At 52.9% G+C, this 23,945-nt stretch overlaps 2 protein-coding genes and 1 long non-coding RNA gene across 7 annotated transcripts; 1 reads left to right on the top strand and 2 right to left on the bottom strand.

The window, feature by feature from the left end:
- The first annotated feature begins 3,973 nt into the window (after positions 1-3,973).
- Positions 3,974-23,926, top strand: Ppt2 (palmitoyl-protein thioesterase 2). Of its 5 annotated transcripts, none has more exons than XM_052164394.1 (9): positions 3,974-4,093; positions 14,649-14,839; positions 15,042-15,195; positions 15,930-16,025; positions 16,303-16,410; positions 17,882-17,965; positions 18,047-18,131; positions 22,872-22,926; positions 23,109-23,926. In XM_052164394.1, the coding sequence occupies exons 2-9, from the start codon at positions 14,657-14,659 to the stop codon at positions 23,250-23,252; spliced, it is 909 nt and encodes a 302-aa protein (XP_052020354.1). In that variant the 5' UTR covers positions 3,974-4,093; positions 14,649-14,656; the 3' UTR covers positions 23,253-23,926. The 5 variants fall into 5 exon arrangements, with proteins under 5 accessions (XP_052020354.1, XP_052020355.1, XP_052020358.1 ...); XM_052164395.1 differs by lacking the exon at positions 3,974-4,093 and adding an exon at positions 12,217-13,559; XM_052164398.1 differs by lacking the exon at positions 3,974-4,093 and adding an exon at positions 13,622-13,744.
- On the bottom strand, positions 8,502-12,096 carry Prrt1 (proline rich transmembrane protein 1). The gene is given in 5 exon segments (XM_052164393.1): positions 8,502-9,540; positions 9,662-9,847; positions 10,445-10,753; positions 10,755-10,984; positions 11,958-12,096. Coding segments are annotated over 5 exon segments (921 nt in total). The 5' UTR covers positions 11,977-12,096; the 3' UTR covers positions 8,502-9,363.
- LOC127670087 (uncharacterized) lies at positions 12,904-14,185 on the bottom strand. The gene is made up of 2 exons (XR_007974471.1): positions 14,022-14,185; positions 12,904-13,920 (listed from the first exon to the last, which is right to left on the bottom strand). It is a non-coding gene; the product is annotated as an uncharacterized LOC127670087 (long non-coding RNA).
- Positions 23,927-23,945: the final 19 nt, after the last annotated feature.

Raw genomic sequence — 23,945 nt, 5'->3', positions numbered from 1 at the left:
CCACAGGACTGTCACCTCCACCCCCATGCTATGCCAGACATGCACATGCACATCCGTGTACACATACAACAGTAAGGAACTTTGAACAACGGAAGTCAGTCAATCCATCAGGGGAGGGGAGATGAGACTGTGAGCAAAGAGGCTTTCTGCCAAGCCTGTGGTCTGAATCTGATTGCTGAGACCCACAGGGCGGAAGAAGAGAGGTGACTGTCTTAGTCAGGGTTTCTATTCCTGCACAAACATCATGATCAAGAAGCAAGCTGGGGAGGAAAGGGTTTATTCATCTTACACTTCCACACTGCTGTTCATCACCAAAGGAAGTCAGGACTGGAACTCAAGCAGGTAGGAAGCAGGAGCTGATGCAGAGGCCATGGAGGGATGTTCCTTACTGGCTTGCTTCCCCTGGCTTGCTCAGTCTGCTCTTTTATAGAACCCAAGAGCACCAGCCCAGAGGTGGTACCACCCACAAGGGGCCCTCCCCACTTGATCACTAATTGAGAAAATGCCCCACAGCTGGGTCTCATGGAGGCACTTCCCCAACTGAAGCTCCTTTCTCTGTGATAACTCCAGCCTGTGTCAAGTTGACACACAAAACTAGCCAGTACAGAGACCCCTACAAGTACACTGTGGTACACACACATACACACACACACACACACACACCACACACTAGCAAGGGACCAGGTATACTCAATAGAGGACTACATGGTTGGCTTATTCAAGCCCTGTATTTAATCAACAGCAGACAGGGAGCTGAGGGGAGGAAGAGGAGGTGGGCGGGGGAAGAGAGAGATGGAGCTGAAGTTTAATCTCCATGATCTAGATGGAGTTGTCCTCTGTTCTCTGAATAAGCATATGGTGCACACCTATACACGAACATACACACACACACATATATACATACATACACATATATATACATACATACAAACCTACACATACACATACACACACACAGGCACGCACCATACTCCCCTCACAATAATAAAAACATTCTTTTGAGACAAGGTCTTACTGTATCACTCTAGGTGACCTGGAACTCTCTAAGTAGACCAGGCTGGCCACTAATTCAGAAATCCACCTGCCACTGCCTCCAGAGTGCCTGGCAAAAAAATTCTAAAAAATTAAGAATCGAGCAAGCAGACAAAGAAAAGGAACAGAAAGTCTCAGGTTGAGCTGGCCATGGTGAAGCAGAACTATAATCCAGAGCATGGGGAGCTGAGGGTCCAGTTCAAGGCAAGTGTGGGCCTGTATCAGAAAAAGAGAAAAGTGGGGAAAGGAGGAGGGGGAGAAAGAGGAGGAGGGGGAGGAGAGGAAGGGGAGGAGGGAGAAGGGTGGGGAGGACAGGGAGGCAGGATGGGGAGAAAAGGGAGGATGGGGAGAAAGAGGAGGAGAGGGAGGGGCAGGGGAAGGAGGAAGGGGACAGGGAGGGAGAGGAGGGGGGGAGGAAGGAGGAGGAGAGGGAAGAGGGAGAGGCAGGAGGAGGGGGAACTGTAATTGCAACAGCAGCAGGGCTGGAGATGCAGCAAATGCCCTTCTTGAATGCACAAGGGCCCGGGTTTGATCTCCAGCACCCACCGGAACTGGAAAGGAGAAGTCTTCCCAGCCCCTTAGCAGCGCCTTACATATTTCCAAATCGCATCAGAATCCCCTTCCTGCCAGAGCCCAAGCGTCTTAGAACTATCATGCCCACATTCGAGGCCAAGCTATAGCAGGCTTGTACGAGAAGGGACATGTTTCCGTGATGTAGAAAAAACCCAGCATTCCTGACAAGGGGGATGGTTTAAGAAGTCCCGGCTTTGGCAGGCGGAAGGCCTGGAGTCCCGCGGCCACAGGTAACTGAGTGTCTGCAGCAGATGCCCCGGAAGTGCGAGGTGGACATTGGGAAGCTCTTTTCTGGATGGTTCTATTTTCTTGCTCTCTTTGGAAAGAGCATTACCATCTTGTGAAACTGTGGTCTGGGAATGGGGAAGGTCAATGAAGAAAGAAATGTAGGCTGGCAGCTGCACGGACGGCTCACAGGGAACAAACCATCCAGCATGACTGTGCATTTCCCCCGCTCAGCTGACGGGTGAAGTGTCAGCAGGCCGGGCGAGATGGAGCAAGAGGCAAGCTGTGTAGAGGCCGAGGAGCCAAGTGGACAGGGTCAGAGCTCGGAACGCCTCACAGCTTCCACCTTTGGAAGCTGTCCTAATTAGGGCTGCTAATGCCGTGATGAAACTCCAAGACCAGAGCAACCGGGGAGAAGAGAGGTTATTTCAGCGTATACTTCCAGGTAACAGCCCATGCCTGAGAAATCAGATCAGGAAGTCAAACGTGGCAGGAACCTGGAGGCAGGAGCTGATGCAGAGGCCTTGCAGGGGTGCTGCTTACTGGCTTGTTCCTTGTGGCTTGCTCAGCCTGCTTTCTTATAGGTCTAGGACCATCAGATGGCCCCACCCACAGTGGGCGGGGCCTCCCATCAATCACTAATGAGGAAAATCGCCATATCTGGAGACAGTTCCTCAGTCGAGGTTCCCTCCTTTCAGCTGTCTCTAGCTTGTGTCAAGTTGACATAAAACTAACCAAGACAGAAGCATAATTGAGAAATGAGGACAATGAAATTTTCTTTCTTTTTCTTCTTTCTTTCTCTTTCTCTTTCTTTTTCTTTCTTCCTTTTTTCTTCTCTCTCTCTCTCTCTCTCTCTCTCTCTCTCTGGAAATAGGATGTCATTAGTCCAGGTTGGTCTTGAACACATGGAAATCCTCCTGCTTCAGCCTCCCAGGTGCTTAGATTATGGAAATGAACCATATGCTTGGTCTGAAAATGAAAAACTGAGAAAATCAGATAATAAAAGTGGCATGTGCCGGGCAGTGGTGGCGCACGCCTGTAATCCCAGCACTTGGGAGGCAGAGTCAGGCAGATTTCTGAGTTCGAGGCCAGCCTGGTCTACAGAGTGAGTTCCTGGACAGCCAGAGCTATACAGAAAAACCCTGTCTTGAAAAAACAAAAACAAACACACACACACACACACACACAAAGTGGCATGCATGGGTCAGGGAGAAGGAGCGACAGTTGAGAACACCATCTGCCTCTTCCAGAGTCCCGTGGTTCGATTCCCAGCACACACACAAACATCTGGGATTCTAGCTCTATGGATCCGACGACCTCTTCCGGCTCCCCGGGCACCAGCCAAGTGCTGCACACACATACATGTAGGCGAAACACTCAAACACATAAAATTAAAGTGATAGACAGAGTCAGTGGGCAGGCAGTCCAAACGGAGCTGAGAAGTTTTCAAGTGGAACTGAGGTATGGCATGGACAGACTATAAACGGATTTCTGGAAGGGCAGCTGCTACCGTGGTGATCTGCTTAAAGGCATGACAGGGGGATAGTTAGCGTGGGCTAGGAGAGGGTGAGTGGTTAGATCATTCAATCCTGGCTGATATACAAGGTTATCAAAGACATCAAATAACGAGATGAGGGGTCCAGAATGTAGATCCCAGGCACAGCATTTGTCTGGCACGTGGGGGGTCCTGACTTCAGTCCCCAGCACTATGGACACAATAACAACAACATAACAAAACATCGAAGACAGAAGAGGCAGAGACGGGCTGGAGAGATGGCAGAGTGCCAACTGCTCTTCCAAAGGCCATGAGTTCAAATCCCAGCAAACACATGGTGGCTCACAACCATCCCGTAATGAGATCTGATGCCCTCTTCTGATGTGTCTGAAGACAGCTACAGTGTACTCACATATAATAAATAAATAAATAAATGTTTTTTAAAAAGAGAGAGAGAAGAAGAGGCAGGAAGAGCCAGCCATGCGCAGACTGGCCAGAGTGAGGGACACCCAGTAGGCACTAAGAGGGGAGCAGAGCCCCTGCAAGAGGAAGCGGCAGAATCTTGGGAGTGGGGGAGGGGAGAGATGAGAAGTGATTTTTTTTTTGTTTCGTTTTGTTTTTACTGACTTCTCCTAATTACTTTCAAAGAGTTCACATATTAGTGGAAGAGGCTTTACCAGATGAGGATCTGAAAACCATACAGAAGCCAGATTTGACACCCGCATCCAAGAGCTGCTTCTGGGTTAAGTGTGCACGTCCAGACCACAGGTAAGAAGAACGGGGAATGGCAGGTGCCGGCTTCAGGCGCTGAAACCTTCCCCTAAGGAAGGTGTCACCAGCTGGAGCACCATCCGGAGTTTCTGGGGTGACTCCCAGCCTTCCATGCACTTTGGAATCCTCTGGGGTTGTCACGGTATTGTCACTTGAGTCTGAACCACTTGAGGTTCTGAAGATTGCCCAAAGGTGTCACCTGAGCTTTGGGCTTTAAGAATACCCGCCCCCTCTGGCTCCAGAGTCCTAAGAGATAGCCAGCAGGGAAGACCGTCACACACAGGATGCCCGGGACTGTGATCCAACCTAGAGGACCTAGTGTGGGGGAGAGAGGGGTGAGCTGACGTGGGCCTTGAAGGACGGGAAACACATGAGCTAGTGCAGGTGTGTTGGAGAAGGCCCAGGGGTGGCCTAGAGCCTAGGGGTGCTCAGAGAGTCAGGGTGCATGGCAAGCTGTTTGATTCATGCCCAGCAGAGACTAGAGACACAGGCCTGAGCCGGAGGTGCTGCCGAGGTGGGAATGTCGAGGGCTGCAGTCTGCCTGAAGACTGCCTAAACTATGAAAGGGGCGGACAGACAGACTGTAACTTGGAAAATAATCAAATAGGCAAACGAATAGCCTTGAAATTCATCCAACCCTTTAGGGCAGATTTAAAACCTAGGGCCTTGAAATGGCGCCGCTGACGTAGTGGTATCAGGCAAGATTCCAGCTCTTGCAGCCCAGGCTGTGGGTTTTTAGGCTGGGTGAGGTGGCACACGCCTTTAATCCCAGCAGTCTGGAGTTAGAAGCTAGCAGATCTCTGAGTTCAAGGCCAGCCTGGTCTACACTGTTCAAGGACAACCAGGGCTACACCGAGAAACCCTGTCTCAAAAAAACCAAAACACAAACAAACAAACAAACAAAGCACCCCAGGGCCTAGCGCAGAGTGCTCTGCCACCGACTATTGCCCCAGCCCCAAATCCCTTTTCCAGTTTTTATTTTGAGACAGGGTTTCACTACTTGTTTAAGTTGATTTTGAAATTGCTCTGGATTGAAATCCAGATATGCCTTCAAAAGATCATTGTTGTTACTATTTGCGTGTAAGTGTGCACGTGTTTGCCATGTGATGTGTTTGTGGAGATTAGAAGAACTTGGAAGCTGGGTCTCTCTTGAGTCTGCTGAGCTGCGTGTTTCTGGCTGATTGGCCTGGGAACTTCCCAGAGATTCTTCTGTGGTCTCCACCTCCTCTCCCACCAGAAGGGTCCTGAGATTAGAGACATTCAGATAGTCACCATTATGTGTGTATGTGTATACACACTACCTGAGTTCGATCCTTGTGAGGGATGTGTATGTGTGTGTGTGTGTATGTGTGTGTGTGTGTGTATTCAGGAGGCCTGGCCAGTACTTTCACCTTCGGAGCTCTCAAGTCACCCATCCGCACAGCAGACCTTGAACTCACAAAGATAAACCTGTCTCCCTCCCAAGTGCTGGGCCTAAAGGCACACACCATCATTTTGCCAGGCAGGTCTTAAACTCATGATCCTCTTTCCGCCGCCTTCCCAGTGAAGTCCTTTCATTTCTACCTCAGCCTCTGGGTGGGGACGTAGCTCTGTGACTGAGGTCTTGGGCTGACAGCCTAATACAGAAACTGCCAGACCCCCAGACTGAAGTCTTCAGATCAAGCAATCATCCTCTGTGCAGTGGCTCCAGGACTCCATATCTTAGCTTTTGTTGTTGACCTGGCCATCCCTGGAACTTACCACGTAGATGAGGCTAACCTGGAACTCACAGAGTTCCCCGTGCCTCCTGGGTGTTGGGACTAGCACACCCAGCCCCCTGACTAACTTCTTGAAGACTTTGGAGCCAGTGGTGGTGGCGGCGGCGCATGCCTTTAATCCCAGCACTTGGGAGGCAGAGGCAGGTGGATTTCTGAGTTTGAGGCCGGCCTGGTCTACAGAGTGAGTTCCAGGACAGCCAGGGCTACACAGAGAAACCCTGTCTCGGAAAAAACCAAAAAAAAAAAAAAAAAAGACTTTTGAGCTGTGGAGTCATGTAAGAACCAGGTCTAGAGAGGATACCTTGAGAGGGAAACTTAGAGTAGGGGGAGGCAGGGCGACCTTGGGGGTGTGTGGAGAGCTGATAATCCAGGATGAGCTGAGCTGGGAAGGGCTATAGGAGAGCACACTGTGACTGCGGAAAGCACCCCGCTTCTGCTTCTGGGGAATGTCTGCAGGTGGGTCAGAGAGGAGGGTCAGTGGTTGAGATGCAGCTCAGTGGCTACCCTAGCCCTGAAAACAATGAACAAGCAGGCAGGCGGATCTCTGAGTTTCGAGATCAGCCTGGTCTATTGAGTGAGTTCCAGGACAGCCAAGGCTACACAGAGAAATGTGTCTTGCTAACCAAAAACAAATGCGGACCCAAACCACCTACCTCCCCGCCCAAAAATCTCAAAAACCAAAACAACAGAAAAATAATAAACAGAATCCTGGCTTGGCAGTATGGTCCTGAAATACTAGAACGTGGCGGGCAGGGGTGGGGTGGGGTGGATGGAGGTGGGGTGGGGGGTGGGGGAGGTGGGTGGTGATGGTGGCAGGTTGGAGCAGTATGATTGCAAGTTTGAAGGAAGCCTCTGCTATATACTGTGACCTTTGTTTCCATAGGCAGACAGACAGACAGACAGACAGTCAGATGATAAGAGTAGATGGCTATGTTGAATGGGTGAGATTTATCTTTTTTTCTTTCTTTCTTTTTAGTTTTTCGAGGCAGGGTTTCTCTGTATAGCCCTGGCTGTCCTGGAACTCACTCTGTAGATCAGGTTGGCCTCCAACTCAGAAATCCACCTGCCTCTGCCTCTGGAGTGCTGGGATCAAAGGTGTGAGCCTCCACCCACAAGCTAGCAGTTGAGATTTCAAAGAAGAGCCTCAGAGAAGAAAAATAGAATCTAGAGAAAGACAAAAGGATTGTTAGCACCTGAAATCCTAGCGCTTGGGAGGTGGGGGCAGTATTTCACAAGTTCAAGGCCAGCTTCAGCTAGCTACCTGCTGAGTTCAATTTCACTGGGCTATATGAGACACTGTCTCAAATATTTAACTAAGTAAATAAATAAATAAAGAGTGGGGGTGGATGGACAAGACAGAAGAGCTGGGGCAAGCAAACTATTTTGAAAACATCACTGGTTTTTTGCGCTGTAATCACACTGTTGAGACTCAACAGTGTGAGGAATTTCAGGAGTCAGGAAAGTGGGCTTAGGAGAAGGTCACACGCAGAGGCTCGTGGCAGCAGCTCTCTCCAGCTCAGGAGGAAAGCTGATCCGGGTCGAGGAGGGAGAAGCTACACCTATGAAATCCTTCGAGCGCACCGATGGAGGCTGCTCAGTGGTTAGAGCTTGCTGTCCTTTCAGCCTGGGTTCAGGTCCCAGCACCCACAGCAGGCGGTTATGACCCCTGTAACTCCAGCTGCAGCGTGCCCCGGGCCTCTTTGGGCATCAGCGCCCATACAAGCAGACACATGACATACACACAAATGCAAATAAAATCCATCTATAAGAACGATTGTTAGGAGAGGGCACACGAGATCTGCAATGTCCCAACCTGTGATATCTGTATCACAGATAATGCAAGGTTTTCTGTCTGGATTCAGGGTCAGAACCCATCTCACAAGCCACCCTGCGTGTCATGGCCATGTCTTATGTTCGAACAGTGAACAGCCTGGAGTGACACCCTGCTCTGTATGTGTGCAGTGACACACCCAACCTGTTCCCCAACCCCCTCACACTGGCCTCTCTCCTAGCCTGGGGTTAGCTGGGACAGCTGCCCCAGGTAGACTAGGGAGGCTCTCTCTGCTGGCCGTCTCCCCAGCGGCTCTCTGCGGGGCCTGCCTTTGCGTGGGGCTGTGATGTAAGCTGTCCGGCCTCAGGCCAGGAACGCTGTGAGCAGTTGCTGCTTCTCCCCTGCTTCTGCGCGCCAGCCATCCGCCATCAGCTTCTTCCCTGAGGTCTGCTATCATCCGTCCACATCTTCCCAAGACCTCCCCCCGACCCCCGTGCCCCAAGCCCAGTTTAGAAGGGAGGGAAAAGCAGGATTGGGGATCCCTTAGTAGTGACTCTCCAGGTCTTCTCCAGGCCGTTCCTTCTCTCTCTTTGGAGACAGGGTTCGCTGTGGTCGGCTGACCTCTAACTTTCTATAGAGTAGAGGATGGCTTGGAACTCCTGACTCTCCTCCCGGATGCTAGGGCTAAGGACCTACAGCAGGCCTGGCTCGGGGACCCTCTTTTCTCTGCTGGCATGGGGAACTTATCTCCTCCCGCTTGCTTTTTTCTCTGCTGGTGCCCCGCACCCCCCGTGGGGGGTCGACAAGATGAAAAGTGAACCGGAACAGAAGGTCAGGTGTTCTCTGAGCTGTGGTCTTTGGAACTGCGGGTGATAAATCCACTAAAATGTCTTTAATACTGTCTCTTGGAAGTTCACACACGACACACAGATCAAAACAAGTCTAGGACTGAGGGGATCAGGGGGGCCGAGCGTCGACTCCTTCCCTTTAACCCTGGATTTTCTTCTGCCCCCGATGCCCAAGGGTTGGCACAGGTAGAAAGGGTATTTACATTGCAGGGATTTGGTTCTTTTTCCAGGGTGAGGGGTACTAAAACAGGAACTTCCCACATCTCACTCCAAAAGCAGCAAAACGGGAAGTTCTGTAATTAGCAAGAAAATAGGCAGAGATGGGGTGGGGGGAGGAGAAAAATGCGCACTGGCAAAAATCGGAGCCAGAGTGGGGGGGCTAGTTCTCCCAGGGCTGAGTCCTATGAGGGAGGTAGGGGGACGAGTCCGTCTGTATGTGGGCTGGGCCTGGATTCACAGACCCAATCACCTGACTGAACACCCCAAAAGACGAAAAGAAGGCGGAGCCTGCCGACCTGAAGGTGGGGTTTGTGAGAGTTGGGGCGGGGCTTACAGATGAGGCGGAGCTTCTGGGACCTGACTCCCTACTGGGGAGAGGCCAGGAGAGCTCCGCCCCCCGCACTGCACTTTGATGGGGTGGGGAATTGGGGCGACTGGAGGAGCGGGGTTTAGCGCGGATTCCAGCGCCGCTGAGGATGTGGGTGTTAGGTTCCTGAGGAACTGAGCGTACTCTCTGGGCCAGAGGTTCCGTGGGGGCGGAGTTTGTGATGTCTGGAAGTCCAGCGGCGCCTCAGGAGGATGTGCAGGGCGCGCGTTGAACAGGCGGCAGGACTGCACGACGCGCCGGGGAGGTTGGGGGGCACGGAGTGGGGCCGAGATGGGGGACTGTTTTTAGGGATCCCAGTAGTTTTCGTGGTGCTGGGCGGCGATGATGATGACTACCGTGAGGATGGTACAAAGCACCATGGCTGCGATGCCCACAGCCAGGGAGATGAAGGAGAAATTCCGGGCTTCACGTGAAGCGATCTCGGCGGACACCAAGTCTCCGCGGGCCAAGGCCGTGCGCACCTACCGGGGAGGGACGAGGGGAGCGGGTCAGAGAGCCCCCCTCTAAGAATATGTCCACAATGCCCGGGACTAAGGAAACCGGGGCCAGCCTAAGCTTTTCCTTCCCGCCCCCGCCCCACACCTGCACGGCCTTGAAGATGGCGATGATGCCTGTGGGCCAGAAGCAGCAGATGGTGGTCAGCACAGCGATGGGCATGTAGTCGTGCGGCGGGCGCCTGGGCTCCAACAGAGCCAACCCTGGGCCCTGGGGCGGCGGGGGCAGAGTGGAGGTCACCCCAGGACCCCCGGGGGTCCCGCCTGCGTAGGGCTGTGGGAAGGACAGTGAGGGAAAGGGACGTCACACCCACAGCCCTGTTGCTTGCCAGCGGCTGGCCAATTGGCAGAGAGGTTTTTAAAAACACCATTCTAAGGTTTGGGGGGGGGGGGGTCACGCACTATCCTTCCTGACAGTAAAGTCGGCCTAGGCCTCCCTTCATGGAGTCATTAACTTCCATATTCGTGGAAGTTCCCACACTGTCTTGAAAGGTCTGGCTTTTGGGTCTGCCTGCCCTTCCGGTCTTGTTTCCCTCCTCCTTGGCATCTCCGGCCCAGGCTTCTGCCCTCTTCTGCCCCTGGCTTCCCACGTTCCATTTCTTCCTCTCCCGCCAAGCGGTTTCCTTCTTTCAGACCTCCTCTTGACTTCTGAACCACCTCCCAATCCTTGACCTTTGACCCCCAGGCTCCCCCTCCCCCCGGGTCCACCACTTTGCCACCCACTGCCTCTTTCTTCTCTTGCCACTCTTCTGTCTAGGGTTTGTTACCAGAACGGCGGTCGGTCTGGTTCTGTTTCGCTCTCCCAGCTTCCCGGGTGTCCCTATGGCACCTGCCTCCCTGTCCTCCTAGATCTTATAAGCCCCGCACTCACCGTGCCCACCGGATACACCGGGACATAAGCAGTGCACGGCTGCAGCTGCAGCGGGTAGCCCGGCGCCACGTAGCCCCCCAGCGGCAACGTGCCCACCGCCCCCGCGTGCGTGGGCACCACGAAGCCCGGGGCTTGGGCCGTCGGGGCGGGCGCTGGTGGGGGCGGGGCGGCGGCCGCAGGCGGTGGTGGGGGAAGTGGACCCTCGAAGCGAGTCTCCTGCAGATAGGGGTCGGGTGGCATGCGGGGTAAGGTAGCACAGCCGGGTGGGGCAGCCCCAGCGGCGGGGCCGGGCGGGGCATGGTGGGGGGGGCCGCGGCAGCGTGGCGGAGGACGAAGGACCGCGTTGAGCGCTGGCCGCAGCAGAGGCCAGGCCACCTGCTCCTAAGCGCGGGAGGGTGGCGGTGCCAGACTGGTGGTAATGGTGGTGGTGGTGATGATGTGAGGATGGGGCCGTTTGTGGGGGCGGGATGGGGGGCTCGGCCGGAGGCTGGGGGGCATTGTAGGGTGGAGGTGAAGTGTGGGGAACCGAGTCTGGGAGGCCTGGCCGTGGAAAAGCCGACGAAAGGATAAGGGGAGAGAGAAGACAGCAGAGATCAGAAGGGTAAAAGACACGAGCAGCTAGGGATGGAGAAAGAGCAACGGGGAGACAGCCAACGACATCGCCCATTTGGGGCCAGGGAAGGGTTGTACCTAGGCCACCTGGCCCAGTCTACTTTTGCCATCACAACTCCTCCCATACTTGAGCTGTCAACCACAACCCTCATCCAGGCTGTCCCCTCTGAGCTGCTCCTCTCTCTTCCTGCACGCGTGGCCGTGTCACAGGGGTCATGCGCGCTCAGTTTCCACTCTGCTTCAGGTGGACTTGCCTGGGAATCTCATGGCCTCGATTAAGGTCCCTAGCGAAGCTTCTGGGGCCAGGCATGATGGCTCACGCCTGTAATCTGTCATCCTAGTATTTGTGAAACAGAGGTGGGAAGATGGAGAACTGGGAAGTTCGGGACCAGCCTGGGCTACATAGGGAAATCTCAAAAAAAAAAAAAAAAAAAAAAAAAAAAAAAAAAAAAGGGAGTCTGGGAGTCTTCTAGATATTACTTTCCCAACAACCCAGTCTCATCAAGTCTCCGTTATTTTTCCACTGGGTGTCTCCATGCCAGTGAACCAGTGATTGTCCATCTGTCACTCTCAGAGATGATGCCCCTGCAGTACCTCAATGTGCCTCCCTTTCCTTTTTAAAACTGCCCCCCCTCCAATGTTGTTGACAAGGGACGGAGTCAGACTGACCGGAAGGAACAGAAGGATGGGATATAGAAAGGGGAAGGGGTGGGGGTACTCATGGGGAGGAGGGGAACGGAACTGAGCCACACAACATCCCGGGGGGGGGTCAAAGAGGGGGATTAGGGCAGGTGGGGGTTAGGTAGGAGATGACAGAGGGGTGGGGAAGGATTTTACTGATTATATATATATATATACATATATATACATATATATTATATATATAGGTTTTTTTTTTTACCTGACTTTTCTGACGACATGTTTGCAATCGCTGGGACAGGGTTTCTGAAGCTGGAGTCAGGGCCCCCGACTGCTGGCGCAGGAGTCAGAGTCCGGGATGGCGCAGCCGGCGGCGCAGCAGCAGTAGCAGCAGCAGCAGCAGCACAGAAATGGAGAGAAGAAGACAGTGTGTGTTGGAGGGGGGGTGGCTGGGGGGGAGCTTAAAGGGACCGAGACAGGGATGGGGAGAGCTTCAAAAGTCCCTCCCCAACTCGGTTTCTCTCCGCTCCTGGACCACCTCTTTCCTCCTCTCACCCTGGCATTCAAGCCCCCAGTTTAGGCTCCCTTGGAGTTGTCATGGAAACCGCGAGGCAAGACCAGGCAAAGCGGGTGGGACTAAGCGAAGGAGGGAGGGAGAGAGAAACCTCTAGAGTCTCTCCGCAAAGACTCGCTGTAGTGATTATATTGTGGGAAGAAGCCAGCTCAATGGATTTACCACACTTATATCCAGACCCTGCTCACCTAAGGGGTTGTTTCCTCAGTTTCCCTCAGAATGTCCTGCAAGATAGTTCTAGGTTTCTCCAGTTAGAGACAGAACCGGGTGTGAGAGAAAACTGTACAAAGATGGGAACCAAAAGGGTCAGAAAGACCCCCAGACATTCAGCCTGGGCCTGCACTGCTGGCGAAAGAGGTAAGAATCTGAAGGTGGCTGAAAGAGAGAAGGCACCTGTGGGGGTACACAGGGGCCTCTTTTCTCCAGGGTTATAAGGAGCCGAAATGCTTTGTCAGATGGAAGCAAGCTGTAATTGCGTGTTTGTGACAGGCCGGTTTGGAACACGTGCTTGTTGGGGGCTGAAGAGTTCTTGGTCCAGTCAGCATTCATAACCATTCCTTAAAGCACCCCATCTTCCCCCTCCTCCTGCCCCAAGATGCAGATCCACCCCCGGAGTCAACCCGAGACACAGCGGTGACTTCAAGTCTTTTTATTTGCTTTTTGTGCCTTGCAAGCGCGTGGGTGGGGAGGTGGGGTGAGGATAGGCCGTCTACAAAGATTTCACCAGTTGAGCCTTTTTTTGCAGAAACCTAGCAGGAGAATCAGAAATACCCTACCCCTTTAGGGTTTTCCAACCCTCTCCTGAGACAGCTGCTCTAGGACAGAGCCCCTCCGGTGTGTCCCGGAGAGCAGTCTCCAAGCCCTGGCTTGAGCTCTTTCCAGGTCTGAGAAATTTTAACATCACAGCCTCATACCGGCGGTTCTGGTTTTTCAAGCGTGTATGGATCAGAGGGAACCTTGGACCCATCCCTCCCACACCATCTTCAACACACGCTTTATTAACTTTAGACGGAGCAAAGACCCTGAGTACAGGCCTCGAGTCTCCGGCAAGCTCAGAAATCCTGCAAACTTAATTTAATTGCTAAGTAAAAGCACTGACGGATAAAGGCTATCCCGGGGCACTCCGGCGCGCGCAGGGGTCACAGGTAGGCCGGGTGGTGCCAGCGCCCGCCCGCAGCGCGGAGGAAGTCAGGCTGCCCTGGTAGGGTCTGTGTCGCCAGCAGCCCGCAGGGATCTGAGGAGCAGACTGTTGGGGTCACTCAGGATTGAAAGACTGGTGGAAATCCTGTGGTGAGTCCTTGAAGCCCACGGGGCTCCACGCCCATAGAAGGTGGGTCTTGGAGGGTGGGTCGTGAATGCGGAGATAAAAGTAGGGCCAGAGAAAGTGGGTCAGGCTGCACTTCACTCGAGGGGCCTGGAGGACTCTCGGCGTCTCCGGAGACAAGGGCACGACACGCACTTCAAAGTGAAGAGTTGTAAGGCGCTGATCCGGGGCGGGAGGGCAGGCGGCAGTGGGAAGAGGGGCTCGTCAGGGGCGGTTGGTGGCCTGCCACACGCCTGGCGTCCAGCGATAGAAGCGGGAGTCGCCTTCCGTCAGTCCTAACCTCCCCCCTCTCTCGTCCTCTTGGGCTCTGCTGCGAAGCCAGACAGCCTGGATTGGAAAGTGGGGCGCATCAAGGAGGGGAAGTTGCAGCCCTGGGTGGCTGGGTGCAGCTGAAGCCTAGGAAGCCTTCTTTAGATACCCAGGATTACCTTTTCCGCGGTTGCTTCTCCCCATCCGGCTAAATGGATCGCTCCGCCTATTTCCTCCCCAGTTCTTTGGGTGCAATGGAATGTTCCATTTGCCCCTCCGGTCCGCTGTCCGCGTTGCAGGGGACGCTCGCCCTGTTGCCAGGGAAAGCCCCGGACGTGACGGCTTTGCGCGACCCCGAGCCCCCTTGTCCGTCATCCCCCTGCGCGCTCTCCTTGTCCCCCCCCTCCCCGGTACCTCGTGGATTCCAGGCTAGGTACAAGTAAACAGCTGGCGGAACGAAGCCTCCAGACACAGGCCAGGTGGGAGTTTCCACTCTCCGTGTGTCCTGGGCCGCTGTTCCGGGCCTTTGCAGATCCCGGAGCGGTGCATGGCCGAGGTGATGCTTAAGGAAGAACCTGGGCCTTGGGATCAAGTCCCTTGGGGGCCAAGTTGGGGGCGGGACTTAGGGTGAGCATTGGTGCATGGCGGTGGTAGGGGGGTGTGTTTGTGCCGAGCCATCTGGATGGAGTAAGTTAAAAGTAGCCTATCCTAAGGACCAGGAGTAGGAGCGGAGGCCGGAGAGTTGCTTGCTGTGAGTCTGTTGGGAGTGGGGGTCGTCCCCCTCACAGCCTCTCGTTCCTTCTCAGGCGGGAGCATGCCGGGGCTATGGAGGCAGAGGCTTCCTTCGGCGTGGGCCTTGCTTCTCTTGCCCTTCCTGCCGCTGCTGATGCCCGCGGCCCCCGCAGCCCACCGCGGGTCCTACAAGCCAGTGATCGTGGTGCACGGGCTCTTTGACAGTTCATACAGCTTCCGCCACCTGCTGGACTATATCAATGAGGTCTGTCGGGATACCGGGTGGCTCTACAGTGGCTGGGGGAGGAAGCGTGGGCAGATGAAAGACATCCCCTTGCTCTAGGCCAGTTCTTCAGGGCACTGCTCCTGGCATGGGGAAGAGTTGGGGGGCGGGGTTCCTGCAAGCACCGTGACTACACTTGGCCTCCACGGTCCAACCCAGTGGCTGCATTGCCCCTTTCCCACAGACACACCCCGGGACTGTGGTGACAGTGCTTGATCTCTTCGATGGCAGAGAGAGCTTGCGGCCCCTGTGGGAACAGGTACAAGGGTTCCGAGAGGCTGTGGCCCCCATCATGGAAAAGGCCCCCGAAGGGGTGCACCTTCTCTGCTACTCCCAGGGTAGGCAACACACACGCTTAACTCCCAACCCCCTTCTGAGCGTGACCCTTACTTATCTAGGGCGTGTTTTCTGGCGTTTGTGTCCTGAATGGGAGGGAGGATTCCTTCTGTCCTCAGTGGCCGTGGTTCTTGGTTTGTTTGGTTTGGTTTGGTTCCCCCCACCCCCCACCCCGGAGACAGGGTTTCTCTGTGTAGCCCTGGCTGTCCTGGAACTCAGTCTGTAGACCAGGCTGGCCTCAAACTCAGAGATCCGCCTGCCGCTGCCTTCCAAGTGCTGGGATTAAAGGCGTGTGGTGCAGCCACCACCACCCAGCGGTTCTTGTATTTAAGGATTTGGAGAGCAGCTAAAAGCATATTAGTTAGAGAGGCCTAAACTCACACCGTGCCTGTCACGTGTCATGTAACATGTGACCTGTGTTGACACGGAGTAATGTCAGCAGGCTCGGATCTCAGTCCTAACTTTTGGTATTCTGAGGGACAGGAAGCAAGGGTCACTTCAACCCTTTCTGGAGCTGGAGAAATGGCTCAGTGATTAAGAGCACTGACTGCTCTTCCCAAGTTCAAATTCCAGCAACCACGGAATTTGGCTTGGCTCACCACCATCTGTAATGAAATCCAATGTGGTCTTCTGGAGTGTCTGAAGACAGATACAATGTATAATAATACATGTATAACAATAAATAAATCTTAAAATAAACAAAAAGCCCTTTCCAACATTGGCGCTCTGCTTCCAGGAGGCCTGGTGTGCCGGGCTTTGCTGTCTGTCATGGACGACCACAACGTGGATTCTTTCATCTCCCTCTCCTCTCCACAGATGGGACAGTATGGAGGTGAGTGGGCACTGTGGGGAAATAGGAGGTGGCGTGTCCGGGCCCCGAGGGTTTGAGGCCCCTTGGAGTTGCTGTTCTCCTTTTAAGATTTATTTATTTATTTATTTATTTAAGTACACTGTAGCTGTCTTCTGACTCCACAAGAGGGAGTCAGATCTCATCACAGATGGTTGTGAGCCACTATGTGGTTGCTGGGATTTGAACTCAGAACCTTCAGAAGAACAGTCGGTGCTCTTAACCACTGAGCCATCTCTTCAGCCCGCCTTTCTCCTTTTAGACACGGACTATTTGAAGTGGCTGTTCCCTACCTCCATGCGGTCTAACCTCTACCGGATCTGCTATAGTCCTTGGGGCCAGGAATTTTCCATTTGCAACTACTGGCATGGTGAGTGGGGGGTTGGCGTGCTGGGCCTCTGTGGTCGCGGTGCTGTGGGGGTGGGGGGGCCTGCTGCTCCTACCCTGACACAACCAAAGCAATAGCTTCCATTTATCCGACACTTATAAACAAAATAGACACTGTTCAGAATGTGGTATGCAAACTGGCCAGTGGCCTCAGTGTAGTCTGATGCAAAAATTAAAAAAAAAAAAAGGCTTATCTTTACTGTTATTCTCTGTGTGTGTGTGTGTGTGTGTGTGTGCGCGCGCGCGCGCGTGAAATATATGGAGAGTCCATTCTCTTTCCACCCTTGTGGGTCGCACAAGGTGCTGCGGTGTGAAGTGAATGGCCTATCCCCACTCGTACTTACAGAAATGAATGACAGGATTCGGTCCATGGGGCCAACCTCTAGTATAGATTAGCCCAAGTTGGTTGGGTAACCTTGGGTAACTTACTTAGCTTTCCGGGAACTAGTCTCCTTTTTCTGTAGAGTAATAAAGCATGTACCTTGGGAGGTGGATGTAAGCGTCATCTCGACGACAGTGCCGCAGTCTTGATCACTGGCTCACACAGGGTACCAGATGAAGTGCCTTCCAGCCGGCTTGTGATGGTCCCTGTCTTTAATCCCAGCCCTTGAGAGGCAGAGGCACAATGATCTCTGTGCTTGAAGCTACATAGGCTGCCCTGAATTGTGGAGGAGTTCCAGGACAGCCAGGACTAAATAGACCCTGTCTCAGAAGAACAGACAAAACCAAATCCCAAAACTGCCTTCCATTACTTCGAAGTTATTTTTATTCTTCTCTTGTGCAGCTGGATGTCTAGAGTTATGAGATTTATATTTATGTACTTGATGTATATGGGTATTTTGTCTGCATATACACCTGCACACCAGAAGATGGCGTCAGACCATTGTGTGCTGCCATGTGGGTGCTGGGAATTGAACTCAGGACCTTTGGAAGAGCAGTGGGTGCTCTACCCACTGAGCCATCTTCCCAGCCCCGGTCTTCACTATCACTGTAGTCTCCTGACCATCCTGCCTCATTTTCCTTCCCATTATGCTTTTCCCCCTTCCTTTTTTTTTTTTAATTTCATACGTGTTGTTTTACCTGCATATTTGTGTACCATGTACATAACCTGTTGCCTGTGGAACCCAGAAGAAGGTATTGGATCCCCTGGGAATGAGGTTAAAGTTGCGATCTTCCATGTGGGTGCTGGGAATTGAACCCGAGTCCTGGAAGAGCAGCCTGTGCCCTTAATTACAAAGCCAGCCCTCCAGCGCCCTCGAACTCTCTGTGTAGCCAAGGGTGATTTTGAACTTCTGCTTCTCCTGGCTTAACCTCCTGAGTGCTAGGATTGCAGGTGTGTGTCATCCACGCCTCCTGGTTCACGCGGTACTTGAGGTCAGCACCCAGGGCCTGAAGCGTACTAGGCAGGCACCTGGCTCGTTACGCCCCAGCTCCTAACTGCTGTTCGCACACAGATCCTCACCACGATGACTTGTACCTCAATGCCAGCAGTTTTCTGGCCCTCATCAATGGGGAGAGAGACCATCCCAATGCCACTGGTAAGACCCCACTCCCACCTGTGTCCCCTCTGCTGCTCCTACCGAAACGTACGGCTGACTCCATTTCTTCTGTCTCTACAGCATGGCGGAAGAACTTCCTTCGTGTGGGCCGTCTGGTGCTGATTGGGGGTCCTGATGACGGGGTTATCACTCCGTGGCAGTCGAGGTAATGTGGGACTAGAAGGGCTGAAGACTGTTTCTCCAGTTTCCACCAATCTTGAGCTCCCAAGCCTGGCCGCTAGAGCTCCCTGCGGCGGATGCTTTAGAGACAGGCATGGTCCCAGTGTGTAGCTCAGGCTTGACTGGTGGACCTCCTGCCTTCGTCCCAAGTGGCGGGCATTGTTGCCACAGCCAGTGTCTCCCTCTCTCTCCCTTCTTGGCGGGGCTGGGGATCAGACCCAGGGACTTGCACATGCTAGGCAAGTATTCTGCATACTTGACCCTTGTAGAAAGTTTGAATCCGAGGCAAGAAGATCACTTGAGCCCAGAAGTTCAGTACGGGTATGGGAAAGACAATAAGATCACTTCATTAAAACAACACAAAAAACTGGATATATTTATTGCCAGCAATATTTAATCCTGGCACTCAGGAGGCAGCAGCGGGTGGGTCCCTGTTTCAGGCCATCCAGGGCTACATAGTGAGACTCTCTCAAAACAGAACAAAATACAAGCAAGCAAACTGGTATAAAAAGTCTTAAGTTTGGCAGCTGGAGGTGTGTCTCAGCTAGTAGAGTGCTTGTGGAGCGAGCCGGAGGCCCCACGGTCAACCTCAAAGGGCCAGATCCCAGTACTCAGGAGGTAAAGGAAGGGTCGGAAGTCCCAGCCTTGGACTACCTAGTGAATATCAGGCCAGCCTGGGCTACATTTTTGTACACATAATTTTGAAGTAATCATGGATTCTTAGGAAGTTTCAGAGATGGTTTATCAAAGTCCTGTGTATGCCCTGTGGAGATTTTTCCTAGAGGCAGTGTCTTAGGTAACTAGAACGTAGTGTCAAAGTCAGACTGCTGGGTGAGGTGGCACACACCTTTAATCCCAGGAGGCAGAGGCAAGTGGATCTCTGAGTTCAAGGCCAGCGTGATCTATATAGTAAATTCCAGGGCAGCACAGAAAAATATCTCAAAACAAACAAACAAACAAAAACAAAACAAAACCAGCTGGGCAGTTGTGGTGCACGCCTTTAATCCCAGCACTTGGGGGGCAGAAGCAGGTGGATATCTGAGTTCGAGGCCAGCCTGGTCTACAGAGTGAGTTCCAGGACAGCCAGGGCTACACAGAGAAACCCTGTCTTGAAAAACCAAAAAAAAAAAAAAAAGCCAAAAAAACCCAAAAAAACCAAACCAGGTAAAATCTCAAGAAGACCAGAGTCAGGACTCTGGCATCCCTACAGTGTAAGAGTGAGGTTCCTCCATCTTCTCACATCCAGTCCTGATTCTCGCCCGGCCTGTGAGAGCGTCTGCCTCTGCCTTATTCCTCAGGAAGGCCCCATAGCGCTGTGCGCCAGTCTCTGCTGTGTCGTCATGTGTTGATCTGGGAGCCTGACATTTACTCAACAAATATTTACTGAGCCCTGCGTGCGCCCAGGTGCAGTTCTGGGCCCTGGGGAAACTGCAATAAGGAGCGTCCCCAATGTCATGTTCTTTGTGCTCTGCGGGGGAGTGGGGGTGGGAGGGAGAAGACCTTAGATCAGAAACACTGGTGACAGGTGCGGTGAAAGAGGTCTGGTGTAGTCCGTGGGGAGGGCGTGTCCTTGCAGGAGCTGCCATCTGAGCTAGCCTGAGGAAGTAAGGGAGGACTTGTGCCCAGGAACCCATCCCTGTGAGGATCTGGGAAGGCTGTGGATGGTGTGGTCACAGCGAGCCCTGTAGGCCAAAGCCAGGCCCTTGAGCTGTTGTTCATTGTGACAAACTACAGCTGAACATGGTCTGCACAACTGTAATCCCAGGGCCTTTGAGGCAGAGGCAGAAGGATATTTCTGTCTGTGGCCAGCCTGGGCTACCAATCAGACTCTACTCAAAACAAGGTAATAGCTGAGAGGGTGTAGCTCAGAGTATTTCTCCAGCATGCTCAAATCCTGGACTATTTTTGTTGTTGTTTGCTTGCTTGTTTTTGGAGACAGGTTTTTCCCTGCATAGCCCAGGCTATCCTGGAAGTAGCTCTTTAGACAAGGCTGGCTTTGAACTCACAGAGGTCCTTCTGCCTCTGCCTCTTGACTGCTAGGATTAAAGAAAGGCCTGTGCTTTCACACTTGGCTTCTGGATTTGATTCTTAGCACCAGGAGGAGAGAAGGACAGACAGACAGAATTATAGTAGATGGGTGGGCATGTTATTTTTTTTAGCTGGGCAAGAAACCCAGAACTTAGTGCATTCTTGGCAGTCACTCTACTAACTCAACTACATACATACTCAACTTAGAAATCATGGCTTTTAAATGTTTGCTTTTGTGACATTAGCTACATTAACACTTGTTTAAGTTCACCTTTATCCCACTGGGAAACATTGTCTACTAAACTGAAGTTTCATACTTGTTAAACGAACGCTCCCCTCCTCCAGCCCGACAGCCAGTGTGCTTGCCGACGATGTGGCTCAGTGGTTAGGGCACTGGCTGCTCTTGCAGAGGACCCGGGTTTGGTTCCCAGCATCCACGTGGCAGCAGCCCACAGAGGCACTGAATGCTTGTGGTGCACATGAAGACAAATTACTCATACACATAAAATAGAAATAAATAAACCAGGCTGGCATGGTGGCACACTTGTTTTAATCTCAGCACTAGGAGGTGGGTCTCCGAGCGCAAGGTCAGCCTGGTCTACATAATGAGTTCTAAGACAGCCAAGGCTGCAAACTGAGACCCTGGGATGGAGTGGTAGGTAACCTTCCAAAATAACAACAGTGCGAGAGTAAGAGTGGCTTTTATGTACACAATGGCATTTGTGGAAGAACACCGCGGTTGTGATAGCTCATGGCTAAATAGCATACGGTCTGTCCCAAAGCACTGCTGTGACCCCTCCCTCCCTTTTAGGATTTACTAGTTTTCATATATTGATTTACTTTGTGAGTGTGCGCATGTACACATGTGTGCACATGTGTGGAATCAGGGCAGCTCGCAAGGCCTGCTTGTTTCCTTCCACTCTGGGTCTGTGGGGTTGAACTCAGTTTGCCAGCATTGGCAACAGGCACCTTTACCTGCTGAGCCAGATGGTGGTGTCAGAGCCCCCGGAGCTGGAGTTATAGGCAGCTGTGAGCACCACTCCCATCCCCCACCTCCAGGGTGGGTATGGGAATGGAATTTGGGGCCTCTGAAAGAGCACTAGATGCTCTTAGCCATCTTGTTAGCGCCTCCCTTACCTGATGTAGTTCTCTCAGCTGCTCCCTTGGGGGCAGTAATCACTGGCCATATCAGGACACGTGGGACAGGGACTCTGGGCCTTGACTACACCTGCATTAGTAGTTGGTAAGAGCAGGCTGTCTTAACATTTCCCTTCCCCTCCACGAAGGGGGCACTTTTACACAAGATGATAAGCATTAGCTTTAATTTTAAGAATTAGTTATGTATGAATGGGCATCTGATCTAATTGTAGATGGTTGTGTGGGCTACCATGTGGTTGCTGGGAATTGAACCCAGGACCTCTGGAAGAGCAGCCAGCGTGTTCCTAACCGATGAGCCATCTCACCAGCCCTGAGCATTAGTTTTATAGAGTTGGATCTCACCCCCCCCCACACACACACACCCCATGGCTGCTAACCCAGCTCTTGTGTTCCCTGCTGTACCCCATGTCACCCCGTTTGGCTAGGGCATGCTTCCCTGGCCAGGGCTTACTCCTAGCCTGCTTTCTTCTCACTCCCACAGGCTCCTGGCTCTCCCCGCCCCCCCCTTTTGGTGTTTTGAAACAAGGTCTCTTGCATAGCCTTGACCACCCTGGAACCAGGCTGGCCTTGAGCTTACCAAGATCTGCCTGCTTCTGCCTCCCCAGTGCTGAGGTTATAGACATAGGCCACCATACTTGGTTCTTGAATTTCTTTAAGGATTTTTATTTTGGATCATGTGTATGTAGGTGTGTGTGTGTATGTGTGTGTGTGTGTGTATTTGTGCGCATGCAGATGCCTTTGTAGGGAGAACGGTCATTGCTCTTACCTGCTGAGCCGTGTCTCCAGCTCCCAAACTTAAGGTTGTTTGTTTTTGTTTTTTTTAATTTTACATTTGTTTGTTTGGAACAGGGGTTCTGTGTAGCCCTGGCTGTCCTGGAACTCACTCTGTAGGCTAGGCTGGCTTTGAATTCAGAGGTCCACCGCCTCTGCCTCCTGAATGCTGGGATTAAAGGTGTGTGCCACCGTCACCTGGTGATTATTTTACTTAAAACTTGATGGCATGGGTGGTTTGTCTGCCAGTGCATCTATGTATCATGCCTATACCCAGGGAGACCATGAGATGGCACGGATGTCCTGCACCTGGGGCTACAAAGGGTTGAGAGGCACCGAGTGGGTGCTGGGATTGAGTCTGAGTCCCCTAGAGAGCAGCCATGCTGTTAACCTCTGAACCAGCTCTCCAGTCCTTAAATTCTATTTTTATTGTTTATTTATTTTGGTTTTTTGAAGCAGGGTTTCTTTGTGTAATAGAGATCAGGCTGTCCTTGAACTCAGCTCCCAAGTGCTGAGATTAAAGGTGTGTGCCACCACGGGTGGCCCTTAATTTCTTTTAATCATGAATTGTTAAGCGTTTTGTTTGAGACAGGTCTGGTCAGGAGCTCATAGGGTCACACTCTCCATGCCTGGCCTTCTAGGGTGTCCCATTGCAGATTTTGAGTGTGCTCGGTGCTGCCTGTCCCCCTGGGCTGTGAGTCCGTGTGGGGCATTGCTGCACATGAATTTTTCTTGGTTCTCCTGATAACCTCTGTGTACATCTTTGTAGCTTCTTTGGTTTCTATGATGCCAACGAGACCGTCTTGGAGATGGAGGAGCAGCCGGTAAGCCCCTCCAGAGACTCGCCCGCCCTCTCCCTCCTGTTGTCACTTCACTCTGGCGCCCTCTGCCTCTGCCTCCTCAACTGGAGGCTGTGCTTCATGGGGGAGGCAGAGGCTGGTCTGGACACCAGCAGTGTCTCACTTGGTCTCTTCCATGTTTCCCTGGCTCTCGACCCGCCCTGAAGGTGTATCTTCGAGATTCTTTTGGCTTGAAGACTCTCTTGGCCCGGGGGGCCATAGTGAGATGTCCCATGGCTGGGATCTCCCACACCACCTGGCACTCCAACCGCACGCTCTACGACACTTGCATCGAACCGTGGCTCTCCTGAAAATGTCCTCGGGGTCTCCAGGAATTCCCCAGCCCAGAGATCAAGTGGTGGCCTTGGGAAGCAGATGCCAGGCTCTGGCATGCCTGTGACCCCGTCGTTGCTCCCACACTGCCCCACCCCCACCAGGGCTCCGGGACCCTCCCCTCTGCCCCTCTTTGAATGACAAGTCCTGGTCCCCTACCTCATGTCCTCACTTGGGGACGTCTCCACGCTCTCCCTTTCTGCCACGGCTGAGGTTGGGAAGCACGCACCGGGTTTTTAACTGTGGCTTCATTGCTGCTGCTGTTGCTTCTCCGGGTCTGGCTGTACCGGAGGGGAACCCAGCCCCTGCCCACCTCAGGGGCTTCCAGGCCACTCAGGACATTTTTAGCTTCTGTTACCCCTGTGTCCCTCTTCTCAACTTCCCCTGTGGCCAGCCTCCCCACCAAGAGGGGCACCCGTAAGAGGGGGTTCTGAGGCTCCCCTATGGGGACAGTTCCACTTTTGAAGTATCAGTGTTGGGGAATATCTGTGGCCTGCAAGGCCCATCTCAGGTTTGGGGATCCCCCCAGTCCCTATGATCAGTGTTGGGGTATCCCCTGGGAACCTAGGTTCTTTGAGGTCCCAGCCCCTCTTTTAACTGCCCTCTAGTGGGTGGTCCCTGTATTTATAGAAATAAAAGTTCCATTTCCGCACTGTGGCTTGGCTTATTCC

Source organism: Apodemus sylvaticus, chromosome 19, assembly GCF_947179515.1.
Source record: "Apodemus sylvaticus chromosome 19, mApoSyl1.1, whole genome shotgun sequence".
NCBI lineage: Eukaryota > Metazoa > Chordata > Mammalia > Rodentia > Muridae > Apodemus > Apodemus sylvaticus.
The sequence above is the reverse complement of the archived record's forward strand: the minus strand, read 5'-3'. Positions and strand labels throughout refer to the sequence as shown.